Source organism: Manacus candei, unplaced genomic scaffold, assembly GCF_025592945.1.
Source record: "Manacus candei isolate 608988 ecotype Guabito, Panama unplaced genomic scaffold, ASM2559294v1 h1tg000015l, whole genome shotgun sequence".
NCBI lineage: Eukaryota > Metazoa > Chordata > Aves > Passeriformes > Pipridae > Manacus > Manacus candei.
The window spans coordinates 10,353,489-10,370,127 of record NW_026138063.1 but is presented as its reverse complement, the minus strand read 5'-3'; the positions used below and the strand labels follow the sequence as shown (position 1 = coordinate 10,370,127).

The following is a 16,639-nucleotide window of genomic DNA, read 5'->3' as shown; positions in this document are numbered from 1 at the left end:
ATCACTGCCTCCCACCCCAGTTCAGCAGAGGACAGGGCTGCTGCAGGATCAGTGATGCTCAGAACCTTCAGAGGTTTTATTGAACAAACAAGATTTGGCAATGGTTTATTTTTTGTAAGAAAGGAATATGCTCACTTACACACAAAAAATTATTTTTCTCCCAGCATTTCTGATCATGGGGTTGCATTTTGCCCTCACACACCCAGCAGATGTGACAAGCTAATTCTGGCTTGATCCGGAGAATTGGTCCCTTCTCCTGGGCACAGGGCCCAGGGACCACTCGGTGAGGGATGGCTGGGGGACAGAAGTGGAGGACAAGACAGACTGGCTCATGGGACCAGCCTGGTACACCCTGGCACTCAGGGGATTGGCCACAGTCAACCCATGCAAGGTGTAGAAACCTTTTCCCTGGGTGCCAGGGGTCCAGGCTCACCCTGCAGAATGGGAACACAGCGGGATGTAGGAAGGACAAGGGTGGTGTGTGTATGGTGGGGGGTACCTGCCCACCTCCCTGCCAGCAAGGAGGTGCCCATGGGCACCCACTCAGCTGCAGCTGGGAAAGGACAACTGAAACAACTGACTCCTTGGGACAAGCCTGGGTTAAAAACATAGAAATGTAGAAATACGGAGTTGCCAGTGCAGGCAACCACGGGCACTGGACAAGGGAGATGCCCTGCATGGTGGGCAGGGGCGATGGGTTCTAGGGGAGGACACAGGGGATGAGCAGAGCAAAGGATCCGAAGGATCAGCCGTGGCCCAGACCATGCTGTGGGTGTGCAACCCCCCAGTTACTTGTCATCTCCATCTGCAAAGAAGAAATGAGACTTGTTCAGTCACCTAATCCCACGTGGGCCTGGGGCAAACTGGTAGCCCCAGAACATTTTTTTGCAGGAGGACATGGGCAGAGGGAAAGGAGACCCGCAATCCTGCTCACCTGTTTCCTCATCTGAGTCTCTCTCTATCTCCTCCGAGGAATCTGTTTAGGGTTGCAAGAGAGCCCTGCATCAGCTTACACCATAACCACATCAGCTGTGGTCCTTCTCCCCTCCCAGTGCTGTCACCCCCAGACAATGCTGGTGGTTATGTGCTGAGAGATACCCCCAACAACCCTGCACAGCTCAGGGCATGGCACAGCTGCATGTGGGCACCCCAAAACCTTTCCCTCATCTGCCCAGGGCTCTTGCTGCCTTAACCATGGGGAGGCTGGAACATTCCTGCTTCCCTCTCCAGCCCTGGGCACCAAGACAGCATCACCCCAGCACACACAGGCTGGAAACCCACCCCTGCCAGGTGACTGGTATCCATCACAGCCGATCTTCGGCCGCTTCTCACTGTAGCGGGCGCAGAGGTGGGCACTGCCCGCTCGGTTGCAGCACCAGTCGTACAGCTTCAGCTCCTGGTCTGGAGGCAAAAGGGAGAGTAAGGGGCTGAAGGAGACAGGAGAGGGAGATGGGCTGGCTCCAGGGCAAGGCTTGCTTCAGCTTTTAGCTGGTCCACACTCCCTCCAAGGGAAACAGCACGTCAGGAAACAGATTGGCATGGAGATTAAAATTGTTTACAAGCTACAACAATGCCAACCTCAGCCAGGGGATGCCAAGGCTGGCTGTGCTTACCACGGTAGGGCGACGCCTGCCTGGAGGACCTCCAGTACCTCTCCTGCCGCCCCTCGATGAGCTGGTTCTGGCTGTCGTACAGGCAGCGGACACCGGCGCCGTGCTGGTTAGGGGAGGCTGAGTGCAGCATGGAGACACGGGCAGCCCACCGGCCTGAAACGGGACTGCAGTGAGCCTCGGGCAGCTCTGCCCGGCCAGCACCTCTGCCTCGGAGCAAGGAGCGGGGCCGGGGATGGCTCCTTGATATCCACATCACCCACGGTGTTATAGGGGTTTGGAGGGACTGATGGAGATCATCCAAGTGGTCCCCAAGGGTGAGATCCCGGTCCCCAGCATCCCCATCCATGTTAGATCAGCTCTGGCCAGTCTAACATGACAGGAACAGGTCAGCCCTCATTCCTCCTTACTTTCCCTGTCTCTGCAGGGGAGGGCAGTCCCCTTCCCATTTTCCTTATGGTCACCTACCCACCCTGCCAGGAGGGACCCCAGGCACCCCTGCAGGGAAGGTGGGGAGGGACAGCTCAGGGACGAGGAGGGTGAGGAAGCAGCATGTCCACTTGCCTCCACGGCTGCTCTTGAAGCGTGGATCCTGCTGCCCTTGCTGCAGGGAACAGGGGCAGGTGGGCAGGCCCTGGCTCCATGCCCGTGGCTCCTGCTGCTGCCCCGTCCATGCCAGGCACTTCAGCCGGTAGTTGATGCCCACGCGACTCTCCAGCTTGTAAATCCACAACCCACGGAGGTCTGAGCAGGGAGAGAAACCATGAGCTGTCACCTCCAGCCAAGGGGACCACAGCTGCTGTTTCACCTTGAGGTGATAGCTGTGTGATGCTGATGCTGGAAGCTAAACCCACATTGACCCCCAGCCATGGGATCCCACGCTCAACAGCAACCCAACAGCAGGGAAATGGGGAGTGGCTCTTGCCATATAGAAAGCCTTGGGACACAGCCATTGGAACAAAAAGAGTCCATGGGCACAGCAGGCATGTTTCAGCCGCAGGGCATAGCTGGTATTGGGGGAAGCATTATATGCGTTTGGGGGGAAAGCCTGGCCTTGGTGAACTCATTGAGAGCCTTGCCACAGCAGCAGGCTGGATTTCATTCCCTGGGAAAATCTCCCTCCTTGTGAACCTTGTGAACTTACCCTGGCTGTGTGGCATTACCTGTGTTGTAGCCCCTGAACTGGTCAGGGCGATATTTAACAGCTGGAGGTCTCTTACTCAGGTCATCGTTGTAGTAAAAGCCATCCCCACTGTGTTCAGAGGAAAGAGGAAAAATCAGGGCTTTTCCTGGGTGGGATTATCCCAGCCCCATCCCCAGGCTGCCCTTCAACCATCCTGATACTGAGTAGGGAGGATCAGTAGGTAACTTCAGGGAGAGGAGGGCAAAGGCACCATCTCCCCCAGCCTGCTTCCTCCTCTATGCAGGGTGCAGTTAGTTTTGGATGCTACAAACACTCCTGCTGCATCAGGGGTTGAACCCACATACACCTGAAGACCCCCACAAGCAGCTCCCATGGTTTTCAGCATCTTGTCGGGCGAGATGGAGCAGAAACCCTCGAGCAGTCACTCACAGGCAAGCGCACACACACACAGACACACACAGAGACACACACAGAGACACACACAGAGACACACACACAGACACACACACAGACACACACACACAGACACACACACAGACACACACACACACCCACACGCCTGTGCCACCCGCGCTTCCAGTCCAGGCCACCTTTTCCTTACCCAGCTGCAACAAGCAGCTAATGAGGAAACCCTGGAGACATTGTGTACAGGGCAAGATGTAATGTGAGGAGGCAGGAAGCGACTGCTCTAGCCAAGCACGGAAATCCCTTCCCTCAACTGGTGCAAAGTTCAGCAAACATCCCCTATTTCCCACTCCTTCCACCCAAACTGCCAGGATGCTGGGGCCCAGGACTCCAGAGGGATTTGTGGATCTTACAACAAGCACAGCCCAGCAAGACAGCGTGCTGCAGCATTATCCAGTCACTAATGAGGCAAATTTGGTTCTGAGACACCCATATGTTAGGCTGTATGGGCATGTAGACCCCATTTGGGCTGTCCTCATCCTCATCCTTGTAAGGCACCTCCTGGGACACAGGGAAGGATTCAGCAAGCTGGAGCCATGGGTGGGATGCACCCCATTGCTCAGAACAGGCAGGGATGGGGTGCTGAGCTGCTGTACCTGGTGTAGCCGATGAGCACATTGGTGGCAGCGAGTCTGGTGTAATCCCATTGCATCCCTCCATCCTGGTACAGCATCAGGATGTAGGACCTGAATCCATCGGTGGTAAGGATGGCCTGGTATGTGATCGTCTGGAGACAAGTATTGCAGACAGGTAAGAAAATGAGCAAAGATGGTGAGTTTAAAGTTAGGGGTGTGGGTCAGAGCTTTCTGGGGAATGGCAGGACTGAGGTCTGGAGGTGCAAGGCAAACACAGCCTGAACCAGTTCACATTTCAAATGGAAAATGTGATGGTTTTACTTTGAAGTTGTTCCATGGCAAGCCTCAAATTCACACCATGTTATGTCTCTGAAGGACAGTGTTTCTGGTGCTCAGTAAACTCCCATCGCATTAAAGATAAAGGTTTTACAGAGCAGGGAGAGTTCAACTAAAGATGTCCCTCAAAAATCTGAAAACCACCAAAACATGGGCACAGCCTAGTTCTTTTTGGCAAAATTCTTCAAGACTGACCTTTGTCACAAAACTGGTTTCTTATTTTCAGGCACAGAAAAGGTGATCACCTGTGGATCTTGGGTTTTTTTGACAACTCAACCAACCTGTGTGATCCATCAGCCCCTTACCTTCCGGGTGTCACTCCGTGATGCATAGACAGGTGCCTTCTCCCAGGTGATTTTCAGGGTCCAGGCTGCAGAGTAGGAGGACCTCATGTACCGCCGAACCTTCGCTTCCACGTCACGGACAAACGGAGGCTTGGCCGTGTTGAGGGTGGAGAACTCCTGCAGGTTGGATATACCCACATCTTCATTAGCTCCCAGTAGGGAAAAGACTGGTCTAGACTGGGGTCATGCACAGACCCCTACAACTAAGGGTCTGGATGGAATTTGGATGGCTCAAGAGGTGACACAGGACCAACAGCTCTTAGATTTGGCCCAGAAAAGGGAAAAGCCACTCATGGGCTCCATTAATTACACATCTCATGGGGCATCCACAGAATATGTGATGAGTTTATAACCAAAAGGTGTTTCATGCAACCATGCACCCAGGTGGCTTCACTTACCTGGTAAAAGGTGGTGCCCACCCCTCTGGAGAAGTCGGCATTGTCCCAAAATACAGCGATCATGGGAACCTCCTCATGGCCATTGAAGCCGCCGGGAGGAGGGTTGGGATATGTGAAGATGCCTTTGTCCGAGGCTGGGAAAACGATTTGTCCATTGTCTGTAAACTGAGCAGAGGGATCTCTCCATCAGGTAAGGTCAGGACCAGTGGTACTCCCTGACACTGGGATGGCAGCCCTCCCATTTCCAAGTCCACATGGACTTTCCAAGTCCACACTCAAGGAAAGTCACCACCTACCACTGCCAAAATGGCCACAAAGTCACATTCTGCTGCAAACAGACCCCAGCAGCATCCCAGTAGATTTGACCCTGCTGGGATCCCATCCCAGGCACCTGGTTACTGGTCCCTCTCCCAGGTTTTTGGGCAATGGCTGCTTGCCCAGCAAATCAAGCACAGGTAGACTCACGTAGAGAGAGTCACGCAGGGTTCTCCCAAATGGGAATCCAGTCTCGGGCTTGAAAAGTGGAGAATTAAAATCTACTCTCCTTTCCACATACTCCCGATCATTTTCCCTCGCTCCATATCCATAGAGGGGCACAGCTGGAACTGGAAAAGAAAACAACAAAAAATAAGCCCCAAAATACACTTACAGCACAGCCTTTGGTCTGTGTCAAAAACTTTCAAGGGTTGAAATGATTTTGCTTTCAATGGGACACAGCCTAGGCAGAAGGACGATGGAGGAACACTGCCAATATCCACCTGGAACACTATTAATGTCACCTTCCCTTGCAGGAGCTTACTCCCACTCTTTTCACTGTCTTACATGGACACAGCTGCCCTAAACCTGCTGTGATGGCCTTTGTGGTTACTATCCCCTCCCTTATCCAGCCCCGTTGGGATACTACTCTTAAGGACAGCTGTTAGGAAGGGAAAAACATTGTACAGGACTACATCGGGGGAAAGCAGGGAATTAAACTCCCACAGCTCTTTCTGGAGATGTTTACAGCCTCCAGTTCCCTATTTATGTCTGTTAAATAAAACATTTGGAGGGGATGGGTTTTCCAGTTGATGGGACCATACTGAAGGCAGGCTCAGCCTGCCAATCGTGCATGCTCATGTGCAGGGGGCCCTAGTGGTGCGTGTCCTCCAGGGCCCTGGCCTCAAACAGCCCCCTTCTTTCTGGGTACTGAATGTCCCCCAGGATGGTCTGTCAGGAAACTGGATGTGCTACTCCCACCCAGGCTGCCCTGCAAGCATCACATACCTGCGGGGCTGGGCAGCGGGGTTGGGGCAGCTGCTGGCCTTCCTGGTGGAGCTGGAACCACGGGGGACGATGTGTGGGAGGTGACAGTGGAAGTTCCCGGCCTGGGAAGCACCTCCCTGCCCCTGAGGAGGGGGTTTTGTGGGGCTGGGTCAGCAGGAGCTGGGCTGCAGGATGTGCCAGGGCATGCAGTGGCTGGGAACCCTCCCTGGGATCCCCCCTGGCCTGGGAAGGCTCTGGGGAGGCTCGACCCAGCAGTGGCAGGAGCTCCATTTGCTGAGCTGGTGGTCAGCTCACTGCCCAGGATAGGATGCAGGGCAGCAGATGGTGAGCCACTAGTAGGACCTGGACCTGGGATTTTTGATCCAGTCCTACCAGCAGTGATCCCAGTGGGAGGAAGGCCAGGGAGCCCTGGGTTCCCCTGAGGTGGGGAGTGAGTGGATGTTTCCATATCTGCCCCAGATCCAGTCACACTGGGAAGGAGCCGGGCCACGTCCCCTTGCCCTGCCATCACTCTGGGGAGCACAGCACTTGCTTTCCCAGGCACAGGGCTGTTGGTATCCCTGGAGGGGGTTCCAGTGCTTCCTGGCTGACAGGGAGGCAGGAGCAAGACAGGACTCCCTGGCACAGAAGCCCCCAGCTCCCCCTTTCCCCCTGCAGAGGACCCCACTATCGACTCACGTGCCGCAAGTGGAGCGGAAAGCCCAGGGCTGACAGACACCCCCTCTGCAGCATTTCCTCTCTGTGGAGCAGAAGGTAGCACAGGGGCAGTGTTGGGGGATATGGGAGCATGGGGGGATGCTTCTCCCAAAGGTGCTGGCATCCCTGAGGCCAACTCATCTTCAAGAGACCAAGAAATGCCTCCAGACTCTCCTGCCAGCCCAGACGGTGCCCCTGGCACCAGGGGTCTGCTCCCACTCTGGGTGCCAGGGGCAGAGTGGGTGTCTCCATTGGGTGCCAGCCCCGAGCTCAGCCCATGCTCAGGGAGAAGCAGAGAAGCAGCTGTCGAGGTGGCTGTGCTGTCAGAAACACCGCTGTTGTCTGGAGCCACTGGGACCAGACTGGCACTGGGGGAAGATCCCCCATTCACCAAGGCTCCTCCAGGCACCTGCACCACATCGACTTGGCTCTGTTTTCCATCAGAAAGTTCAATATTGGCACTACTTTGGATGCCAGGGACAGACACAGGGGCTTCCTGGGGGCCAGTGGCCCCCAAGCCTGTATTCAAGCCACCATCGGCTCCATCAGCTCCAGGAAGACTTGCTTTGCTAACAGCCTCATCAGTCCTCCCAGGCAATGAAGATCCCTCTGTAGATGAGGAAGAAGATACAGACTGCAACACATCTCCCATATCTTCATCAGGGGTTCCTGAACCAGCTGGTCCATTTCCAGTAGGAGCCTGGGACTGCCCCATGGACTCTCCGTTACCAGCCATTTCACTTGCCCCTTCTCCTGCAGCAGCAGGAACCCCAGGAACATCCAGGGAAGGCTGAAGAGCCTCAGGAGCATTGCCCTCTCCTCCAAGTGCACTCTGGCTGGATGGATCTGAAACAGAGGATGCTGCGACCTCACCACTGGGAGGGGTAGGACCAGATGAGGAACCTGCACCAGGCAGTTGATCTTCTTGAGGGCTGAAAACTGAAGGATTTGTCTCCATGTAGGGACTTTCTGGGTTTCCAGCCTGTGCCACATCCCCTCCACTCTCTGCCCCCTCCACCAGACCAAGCCCTGGGCCAGTTTCACTGGCCGGAGAGGCCGAGGACAGGCTGTCAGGACCAGGGGCTGCACCTGAGATGGGTCCTGCTTCATCACCCCTTGAAACAGAAGGTGCTGCCACCACACCACTGGGAGATGCAGGACCAGATGAAGAACTTTCACCAGGAAGTTGATCTATCCCAGCTGCCATCCCACTGCCTGCAGTGGAGCTCAGGGATGGCTCAGAATCAATCCCACTGCCTGCTCCTTCCAGTGCCTGCTCTGCTGTGCCCACTTCAGGCCCTCCAGCTGCTGGCAGCCCCAGGTTTGTGCCAAGCTGGTCCTCAAGGGCAGGTGATGGGGGTCCTACCAGTCCATGAACTGCTGAGCTGGGGGCATCTCCTGACGAAGACAAGCCAGAGTCTGGTCCTTCAGCTCCAGGGAGACCAGCTCCCTGGGGAGCACCAGTTGCTGTTCCCCATGGCTGTGACCCACCAAAGGATGGAGAGCCAGGTGCTCCCTGGGCACCATTGAGGTTGGGGCTTGCTGGTGTCTCTGTCTCAGATGCAGGGTCAGACACAGCCCCCGGGAGTGGGTAAACAGCCCCAGGACCACTGGTAGATTCACTGGGCAGGTCCACTGGTCCTTCAGCCCCTGAGAGATCGGGCTCAATTCCAGCACTGCTGGGAGGTACAGAACCAGGTGAGGACACTTCTCCCAGTGCCAGGGCATCTCCTGCTGCTGTTCCGACCCCGAGAGCTGGTGGAGGGGACTGCTCAGTATTCACCAGAGCCCCTGTTTCTCCTGCTGGCAGCTCTCTGGTGTTAGCGGGGTCCTGCTGAGGGTTGAAGGCTGAAGGATTTGTCTCTATGTAGGGACTTTCTGGGTTTCCAGCCTGTGCCACATCCCCTCCACTCTCTGCCCCCTCCACCAGACCAAGCCCTGGGCCAGTTTCACTGGCCGGAGAGGCCGAGGACAGGCTGTTAGGGCCAAGGGGTGCACCTGAGATGGGTCCTGCTTCATCACCCCTTGAAACAGAAGGTGCTGCCACCACATCACTGGGAAAGGCAGAACCGGATGAGGAACCTTCACCGGGAAGTTGATCTATCCCAGCTACCATCCCACTGCCTGCAGTGGAGCTCAGGGACGGCTCAGAATCAATCCCACTGCCTGCTCCTTCCAGTGCCTGCTCTGCTGTGCCCACTCCAGGCCCTCCAGCTGCTGGCAGCCCCAGGTTTGTGCCAAGCTGGTCCTCAAGGGCAGGTGATGGGGGTCCTACCAGTCCATGAACTGCTGAGCTGGGGGCATCTCCTGACGAAGACAAGCCAGAGTCTGGTCCTTCACCTCCAGAGAGACCAGCTCCCTGGGGAGCACCAGTTGCTGTTCCCCATGGCTGCGACCCACCAAAGGATGGAGACCCAGGTGCTCCCTGGGCACCACTGAGGTTGGAGCTCGCTGGTGTCTCTGTCTCAGATGCAGGGCCAGACACAGCCCCCGGGAGTGGGTAAACAGCCCCAGGACCACTGGTAGATTCACTGGGCAGGTCCACTGGTCCTTCAGCCCCTGAGAGATCGGGCTCAATTCCAGCACTGCTGGGAGGTACAGAACCAGGTGAGGACGCTTCTCCCAGTGCTGAGGCATCTCCTGCTCCTGTTCCATCCCCAAGAGCTGATGGAGGCAACTGCCCAGCACTTGCCAAATCTCCTGTTCCTCCAGCCAGCAGCTCTCCATTATTAGCAGAAGAGGCTGAGGGCTGGGTGTCTGAAAGGCTTATGTCACTCTGGGTGTCTGTATAGGGACTGCCATCCCCTGGACCTCCTGTCTGTGCCATGTCCTCTGCCCCCTGAGCTCCCTGACCCTGGACCCCAGCAGTGGGCCATGCCAGTCCATCAGGTACAAAGAGGGCTGGGCTAGAGGCATCTGAATCTGAACTCAAGCCAGTGTCAGGTCCATCAGATTCTTGGGGAGGTCCATCTGGCATCCCTCCTGGCTGTGACTCTCCAAGAGATGGAGACATGGGTGCTTCTGGGGCAGTAGTGAGGTTGGGGCTGGATGGTGTCTCTGCTGCACCATCAGCTGCAGACAGGGTGTTGGCTTCAGCCCCTGGGAGTGGGTAAGCAGCCCCAGGAGCACTGGGGGTGTCCGTCAGAGCATCAGGAAGCAGTGGTGGCTGTTCTCCAGTGAAGGTCTGCCATGGGTCAGGCTGCAGGGATGGATTGTCCAGACCCACAGCCCCCATGTCTCCTGTGGGCAGCACAGTGGCCACGGTTGGGAGATTCATATCACTCTGTGCATAAGTGGGAACCTCTGGGGCCAACAGTGTTGTGGCAGTGTCCTCTGTTTCCTCGGGTGCCACTGGTGCCTCACTGGCTGCAGGTGACAGAGCTGAACCAGAAGTTTCTGATGACACTCCCTGCCCATCTCCATTCCCTGTGGACGGTGCCAGCGAAGCGTCTGGGTTCAGCACTGCGTGGCCAGGGAGGAAGGAGGGCTCTCCAGGGTTTCCCACTGTTTCTGACATCACTGGGCTCTCTGGAGGTAGGTGAGATGAACTGGCTGTGCTGAATTCACCATTCGTTGTATCTCCTGCATCTCCAGACTCTGAAGCAAAGGGACTTTCCTCAGCAGCTGGGACCATTTCTTCTGCTGTCTCTGGGTTAGTGCCCTCAACCCTGCTCACCACTCCACCCTGCTGGGTCGTAAGCAGCTCCTCAGTGCTGGGGCTGGGACTTAAGGAGTTGGCATTGGCTCCACTTTGGACAGATGCAGACAGAGTTACGACTTCCTCAACTGCTCCCACGGCTGTGGTCAGCCCTTGGCTTGGTAGCACAGTGACACTGACACCCACGGGGCTGCCAGCAGTTGGCTGTGGCACCCAGGCATCTGCTGGTGGAGGGGTGGTAGGGTAGGACATATTGCCAGTGGTGAGGTCTATGTCTTCTCCTCCTCTGGTCACAGCTGCAGGGATGTCTTCCTTCACATCTGGGTTGATGTCTAGGGTGGGATCAGGAGTGGCCTCTATTACCTCATGCTCTGCTTCTGGGGTGACAGCAGGGTGTTGTGCAGTGATAGCAGCAGCGGTTGTGGCTGTAGTGGAAGCAGCCAACCTCCCCTCAATACCCTGAGATGTGTTAAGAGGCTTGGTCACATTCATCAAGGTTGGCACTGTAGAGCCATATTCACTCATCGCAGTCACAAAAGAGTCCAGCTCGGTCCTGGGAGGGAAGGTCGAACTCAGTGGGCTCCTCGTGAAGATGCTCTCGTCTATCTCAGCATCAGCCGCCGTGGTGCTTGTGTCCGCAGTGCCCGTCACCAGGGCACTGGGCCCTTCATTCTCTGCTCTGATGGGAAAAGCTGTCCCCACAGTAAAGGGCCCCTCAGTAGTGACAGGGGCAGCAGCAGCCCCAAGCCCTGCAGAAAAGCACAAAGCAGAGCATTACACTGAGTGCCAGAGAGAGCAGCCTGCCAGGCTCAGACACACCTCTCCTCCAGCTGAGCATCACAAAGCTCTCAGCCCTTCTTTAACCCTACTGCCTCATCCCACAGCCTTACAAGGCTCTGATTTAAGAGCCAAGGAGTGCAGTCTGGGCTGCCTTAGGCATAGCACTGCACAGCACCTCTTCCATCCTCAACATGAGCAGCTACCAGATGGGACAGAACACAACTCATCACAGATGAGGGAGAGACACACACTGGTGCAAGCGTGGGGGCAAAGGCAGCCACTGCAACCCAGTCCAGTTATGCTGGGGGTGGTACTGCCTGGCCACTGGGTAGAGCTGGGGCCCAGTAAGTCTAGCTCACAGCCCAAGGGGTGTCTGTGAAGCTCTGTCACCCCAGGACAGCCCTCAGCCCTCTTTCTGTTGCTTCAGGGACAGATCTGAGTGCAGTCACTTCTGCAGGGCCTGGGGGGGTTCTGTGTCTTTTTGCCTTCCGGGTGTCTGAGACATTTAAATAACTTTACCCAAAGCCCTTTGGCAGCGAGGACAGCCAAGGCTTAGAGAAGCCTTCCCTGACTGCAGATGGATTCTGACCTGCTGCAGTTAAAGCAGGTTTGTTAAACCTCTACTGGGGTGGGCATCTACCTGCTACTGCCCCCACCTCTCTTGCCTCCACCTGGGTGAAGGCATCGGGGGTTTCCTGTCCATGAAGGGAATATTTACAAGCTTCCCTGGCCAAACCCTGCTCACAGCTCACTCCTCCTGCTGCCAAAATCCTGACCCACATGTAGGAGTTTTGCTGAAAGGAGGAGACACCTGCCCACATCCCAGACATTTCTCCCAGCACCTACTGGCACCCATGGGTGATGTTTCACCCAGTATTATATTTAGGACAGGGATGAAGGCTCTGGGGAGACCAGGCTGCCTCTGCTGGCTCCAGGAGGAGCTGGGTGGATCTGCTGACACTTGGCTTTAGGCAGCTGCAATTAGGAGAGATGAAGGGCACCCCGATGGCAAGACTTGCCAGGGCTTCGCCACCACCCGACAGCCCCAGCCTGCTCCCCACCCTGGTGCTCCGGTTCATCAGGTTCCCCCTGACAGGCAGCCAGAACTCCCTGCAGCGGAGGTGCCTCCAACCTCACCACCGGCTCAGCTCATTAGCTTACAGATAGCTTGTGCAGAGTCATTAATGAGCATTATCTCCTATGCCAGACCAGTCCTCAAGGGGTCCATCCTCTTCCAGAGCCCCATTCCCTTTCCTGGCAGGCTGCTTCCTCACCATCTCTCCCAGCTGAAATAAGCTCTTTACACCAGCCCACTCAGCCAGAGGAGCTCAGCTGCTTCTGTCCCCACCTCAGGGAAAACAAAGCACATCAGTGAAGTCCCCCCAGGTTAATTTGGCACACTCTACTCCAGCAAATCCGTGTTTTATCTTAATTCTTCCGTGTGGAGCAGGAAACACCATCTACCCCACACACCCATTTATGGGAAGTCAGTGCAAGAGGGGCCCCAGCATGGAACACCAGCATTTGCTCTTTCCTGGGACGTGGGAGGGATGGGAACATCCCCGGGTCCTGCTCTGCCGGCTGGCTTCCCTTGCTGGAGGGGTACACGGCTGCCTGCAGGCTTCCGGGCTGGGCTCTCACCTCTCCCACGGCTCCACGCCTGCAACCAGCCCCTCGGGGTGATGCCTGCCCCGTAAAACACTTTTCCAGCTCCTTGGCTGCAATCTATGGCAAGGACTTTCCAGTGCAGCCAGGAGGGAAAAGCATCTCACAGTGTACCTGCTGCACCCTGACAGGGCTCAGGTAGCACATGAGCTAGCACAAAAATATTGGACATACCATGCAGAATCCATATGCAGCATCCCAGGAAGGTGGAGAGCGTCCATCCCCTAGTCCCCATTCCTCAGGCCCCCACACAGGCAGAGCACTAGGAAGCTCAAAGGGAGGAGAGAGCAGCAAGGAGCAGCTCCGTCTGTCCCTCCCTGCCTGCCTCTCCTGCAGAGCTGGAGTCCCACAGGTGTTCCTGCTCCTGTTCCCTCCTATTTATAGGGATGGCAGAAGGAGGCAGGTTGCCGACGTCCTCTCCCGCCCCCGGTCCCTTCCCTCCAATGTCCCTGTCACCATTCCCTTCCGGTCGAGCCCTCCCCTTCCCAAGGTCTGGATGCCCTGTTCAGTTGTGGCATGGGCTGGGGGTTACCCAAAGACCACCCTGCAGGACCCAGCTCCCTGGTCCACCAGCACCAGGAGGTGAAGCTGAGCCCAGAACAGGGTGTGGCACTGCCAACAGTGGCATGGCAGCCACCCCATGGACCCCACAGGAACCTGCTCCATTCAGGGTAGGGGGCCACAGAGTGTGTGGTGGTGACAGAACAGTGCCAGCTGGTGCTACCATGCCTGTGAGGACACCATGGGCACTCAAATCACCCGCTGAGCCACGTCTCAGCCGAGGGCAAGGCAAGACGCAAGAGCCCACTTGGTTCAAAGCTTTTTTGGGAGCAGACTCAGGTTATAAAGCAGGGATGTATGGCTGGGGAAGGCTCTGGAGCATCAGCTGAGCTCTCAGTGCTCAGCTGCAACTGGAAGCACTAGAGATCCCTGTCCAGAGCTCCAGCACGTCCCAGTGGGGTTTGAAACCTGCACTTCAGTATGGGCACAGCAGTGCTGGGGTGCTGGGAGGGGGCAAATTATCCAGGAAAGCTTCTCTGCGAGGTGGGACCAGCATCCCCAGAAGCTAGAGCAGGAAAAGTCGCAGGCCTGGACCCCCTTCCCTGCTATGGGGAATCCCTGGGTCACTTCACCTTGATCCCCTGAGTCACTTCACCCCTATATTTCTCCTTCCTCCTTCTCCTGAAACAGCAATTCTTGCACATCCCCCCCTCCTTGAAAACTGCTGCCAGCTCCCTCGTGAACAGCATTATGCAAACTTCCACCACTACATGGTTCTGTAGTCAATTAAACACTTCTTAACCAGAAATGCCCCCAGGCAACTCCTGCAAAGTGTTATGAGGGGTGTTAGGCAGTACAGAGTGTCCCGCTGGAGCTGGCCTCCATCAGGTAGGCAGCAGTGGCTGGGCACGTTGAGGGACACCCCCAACCCATCAGCTAGGCAGAGTCAACAGGGAAATGCCAGGGGGGGCCAAGTCACGGCTGGTGAAGCACCATCCTGTAAACCCACGCATTACCCCTGGCAGTGGGAACTGGGCACAGACCGTAAATCGGGGGGAGCGCCACTCACCTGGAACAAATGTTCCCCTGCTCACTGAAAATGCCGGTGTGGGGGTAAAGCCAGGGGGGAACAGTGCACTGGGGGCCTGTGCAACCAGCACTGCAGATCACAGGGTGACTGCCCAGCCAGTGACCACCTGAGCAGCCACCACACCTGGGCTGATGGAGGATTAGAGGGATACAAACCTACCGTGGGAGAGTTGTTCCTGCCTGTGCTGACAATGCCATATCACTTTGGAAAGCCACCCCAACAGGGAATATATGCTGACGCTGGAGAAGGCTGCTCCAGATGGTGTTTGAGGTGTAAAATGTGGTGGGAACCACAGGGACTGTTGCAAACGTGCTGCTCAGCATAGGGGAAAGCAACCTGGCTGAAGCAAGGTGCAGCCCTCCTACAAGCTCCTGTCCATGCTCCCCAAGCCAGCTCTGCCTGGAGACCCTCATACCTCCAACTCCTGCTCATGCTGTCCCCAAGAAAACTCATCTCCCAGCAGAATCACAGGGATGACACACCAAATTTGTCCCTCTGCTCTGGCATTGATTGGTACACCCTCCCAAGAAAGCCTGCAGTCACTGAGGAATGCCTTGTCTCAAGGATGGTGTCCAGCTCCCACCCTGGGAAGGGGTTTTTTAATGATCCTTCTGCTACTCCTGAAACAAACATCCTGACAAAGCGCTGATTCCTGAAAGAATGACTTTCATCAGCAGTTACCAAGGACCAAAGCATCATGTGGGCACTGGAGCCCTTCAGGAGGCTGTAGCCATGGGGCAATTCTACAAATCCCAGCACCCAGGGGCTCTACACCTTCCAGCACAGCAGAGCATGGCCCAGCACAGTGCCTTATCAGCCTTTCTGGAATTAATGGGCTGGTTGATCCAGCTTTGTAGAGAACACAGCATCTCCTACTGGATCCCCTCTAACCTCCTGGCAAGGGCATTTGGAGAGGGCTCAGGGTGGTAGTGGGGGAAACCAGGTTATCCATCAACTCCACAGGTTCTGGATGACTTGGCATGCTGGGTGTGTTGCAACACCCTCCTGCCAAACAGCAGGAGCTGGGCTATAGCCATCGGCAGGGCTGAAGGGGAGGGGGACACTGGAAGGGACATCTGAGTCACAAGGGAGATAGGCACTCCATGATGCTGCCAGGCCCTCTGAAGGGGACAGTCCTGCTGGGCACTGGGTCTGCTCCTTGGGAAAATGCTGGTAGATGGCAGTGGATCACAGCAAAGATGGTGAGAACTGATTTGTGGGCTGGGAAAGCAGCAGGACCTGGATACAACCTCCCAAGGCCCCTCTGGTCAGAGATCCATGGCAGGCAAGCAGCCACGGGGTGAAAGTGGCAGCCAGCATCCTCGAGGATGGCAGGCAAGGAGAACATGGGTAGTGTCAGGGACTTGCCAGAGTTCTGTGCTGCCAGTGCCTGGGCAGTGACCACCACCCCCACATGAGCCACATGCCCCCACTGTGTCCCTCTTCTCCCTCCCGGGCTGGGGGCAGAGGGGACCAGAACATCTCCTCCTCTCACTGCCCCCCGACCACGATAACGGTGGAAGGCAGCCGTGCTGGCAGAGGACAGTGAGTACCCCAGTCACCTTTTCATCCCAGCGCTTCAGGACCTTTTCCTCCCTTTGTGACGCAGTTTGGCTCCACTACGCCGGCTTTGGCACCCAGCCATGTCCCGGGGTCTGAAGTTATGGATTCAACAGCCGGAGAAAACAGCCCGGTGGGACACGACGTGGGAGGACTCTTGGCCCAGCTCCACGGCGTAGGCAGACCACAAGGATTTCTTTCCCAGCACCCCATCAGGCGTCCAGCACGGGGACCCCTTCTGGTAGGTTTTGCCCTACTCCCCAGCTCCCTGCCCGGGTGCCAAGGGACCTCTCTCGGTGTCAGTGAGTCCAACAAGCCCACGAAAGACAGGCAGCATCCTAAAGAGCAAAGGGGCAACCCTGGGATGCAAGGGGCATCCCAAGTGGGAGCATCCCGACAAGCTGCCTGGGCACAGGCCTCCAGCCCCAGCCCAGCCTCTCCCAGCCCCTGAGAGCTGGCAGGCAGCCAGGTGATCCCATGTAGTCTTTCCCTATCCTGTCCAGCTGCTGGTTCCTTCCCAGATGGTTGACAACCCGGGCAGCCTGGGAGCAGTC

The 16,639-nt window shown here is 56.5% G+C and overlaps 1 protein-coding gene across 1 annotated transcript; it reads right to left on the bottom strand.

Moving 5' to 3' along the window:
* Window positions 1-49: 49 nt before the first annotated feature.
* LOC127468238 (mucin-4-like) lies at window positions 50-13,272 on the bottom strand. The gene is made up of 12 exons (XM_051781161.1): window positions 13,109-13,272; window positions 6,814-11,238; window positions 5,338-5,477; window positions 4,873-5,037; window positions 4,436-4,591; window positions 3,816-3,946; window positions 2,774-2,862; window positions 2,175-2,354; window positions 1,614-1,766; window positions 1,282-1,401; window positions 935-976; window positions 50-805 (listed from the first exon to the last, which is right to left on the bottom strand). Exons 1-12 carry the CDS (start codon window positions 13,167-13,169, stop codon window positions 789-791), a joined length of 5,679 nt encoding a protein of 1,892 aa, XP_051637121.1. The 5' UTR covers window positions 13,170-13,272; the 3' UTR covers window positions 50-788.
* Window positions 13,273-16,639: the final 3,367 nt, after the last annotated feature.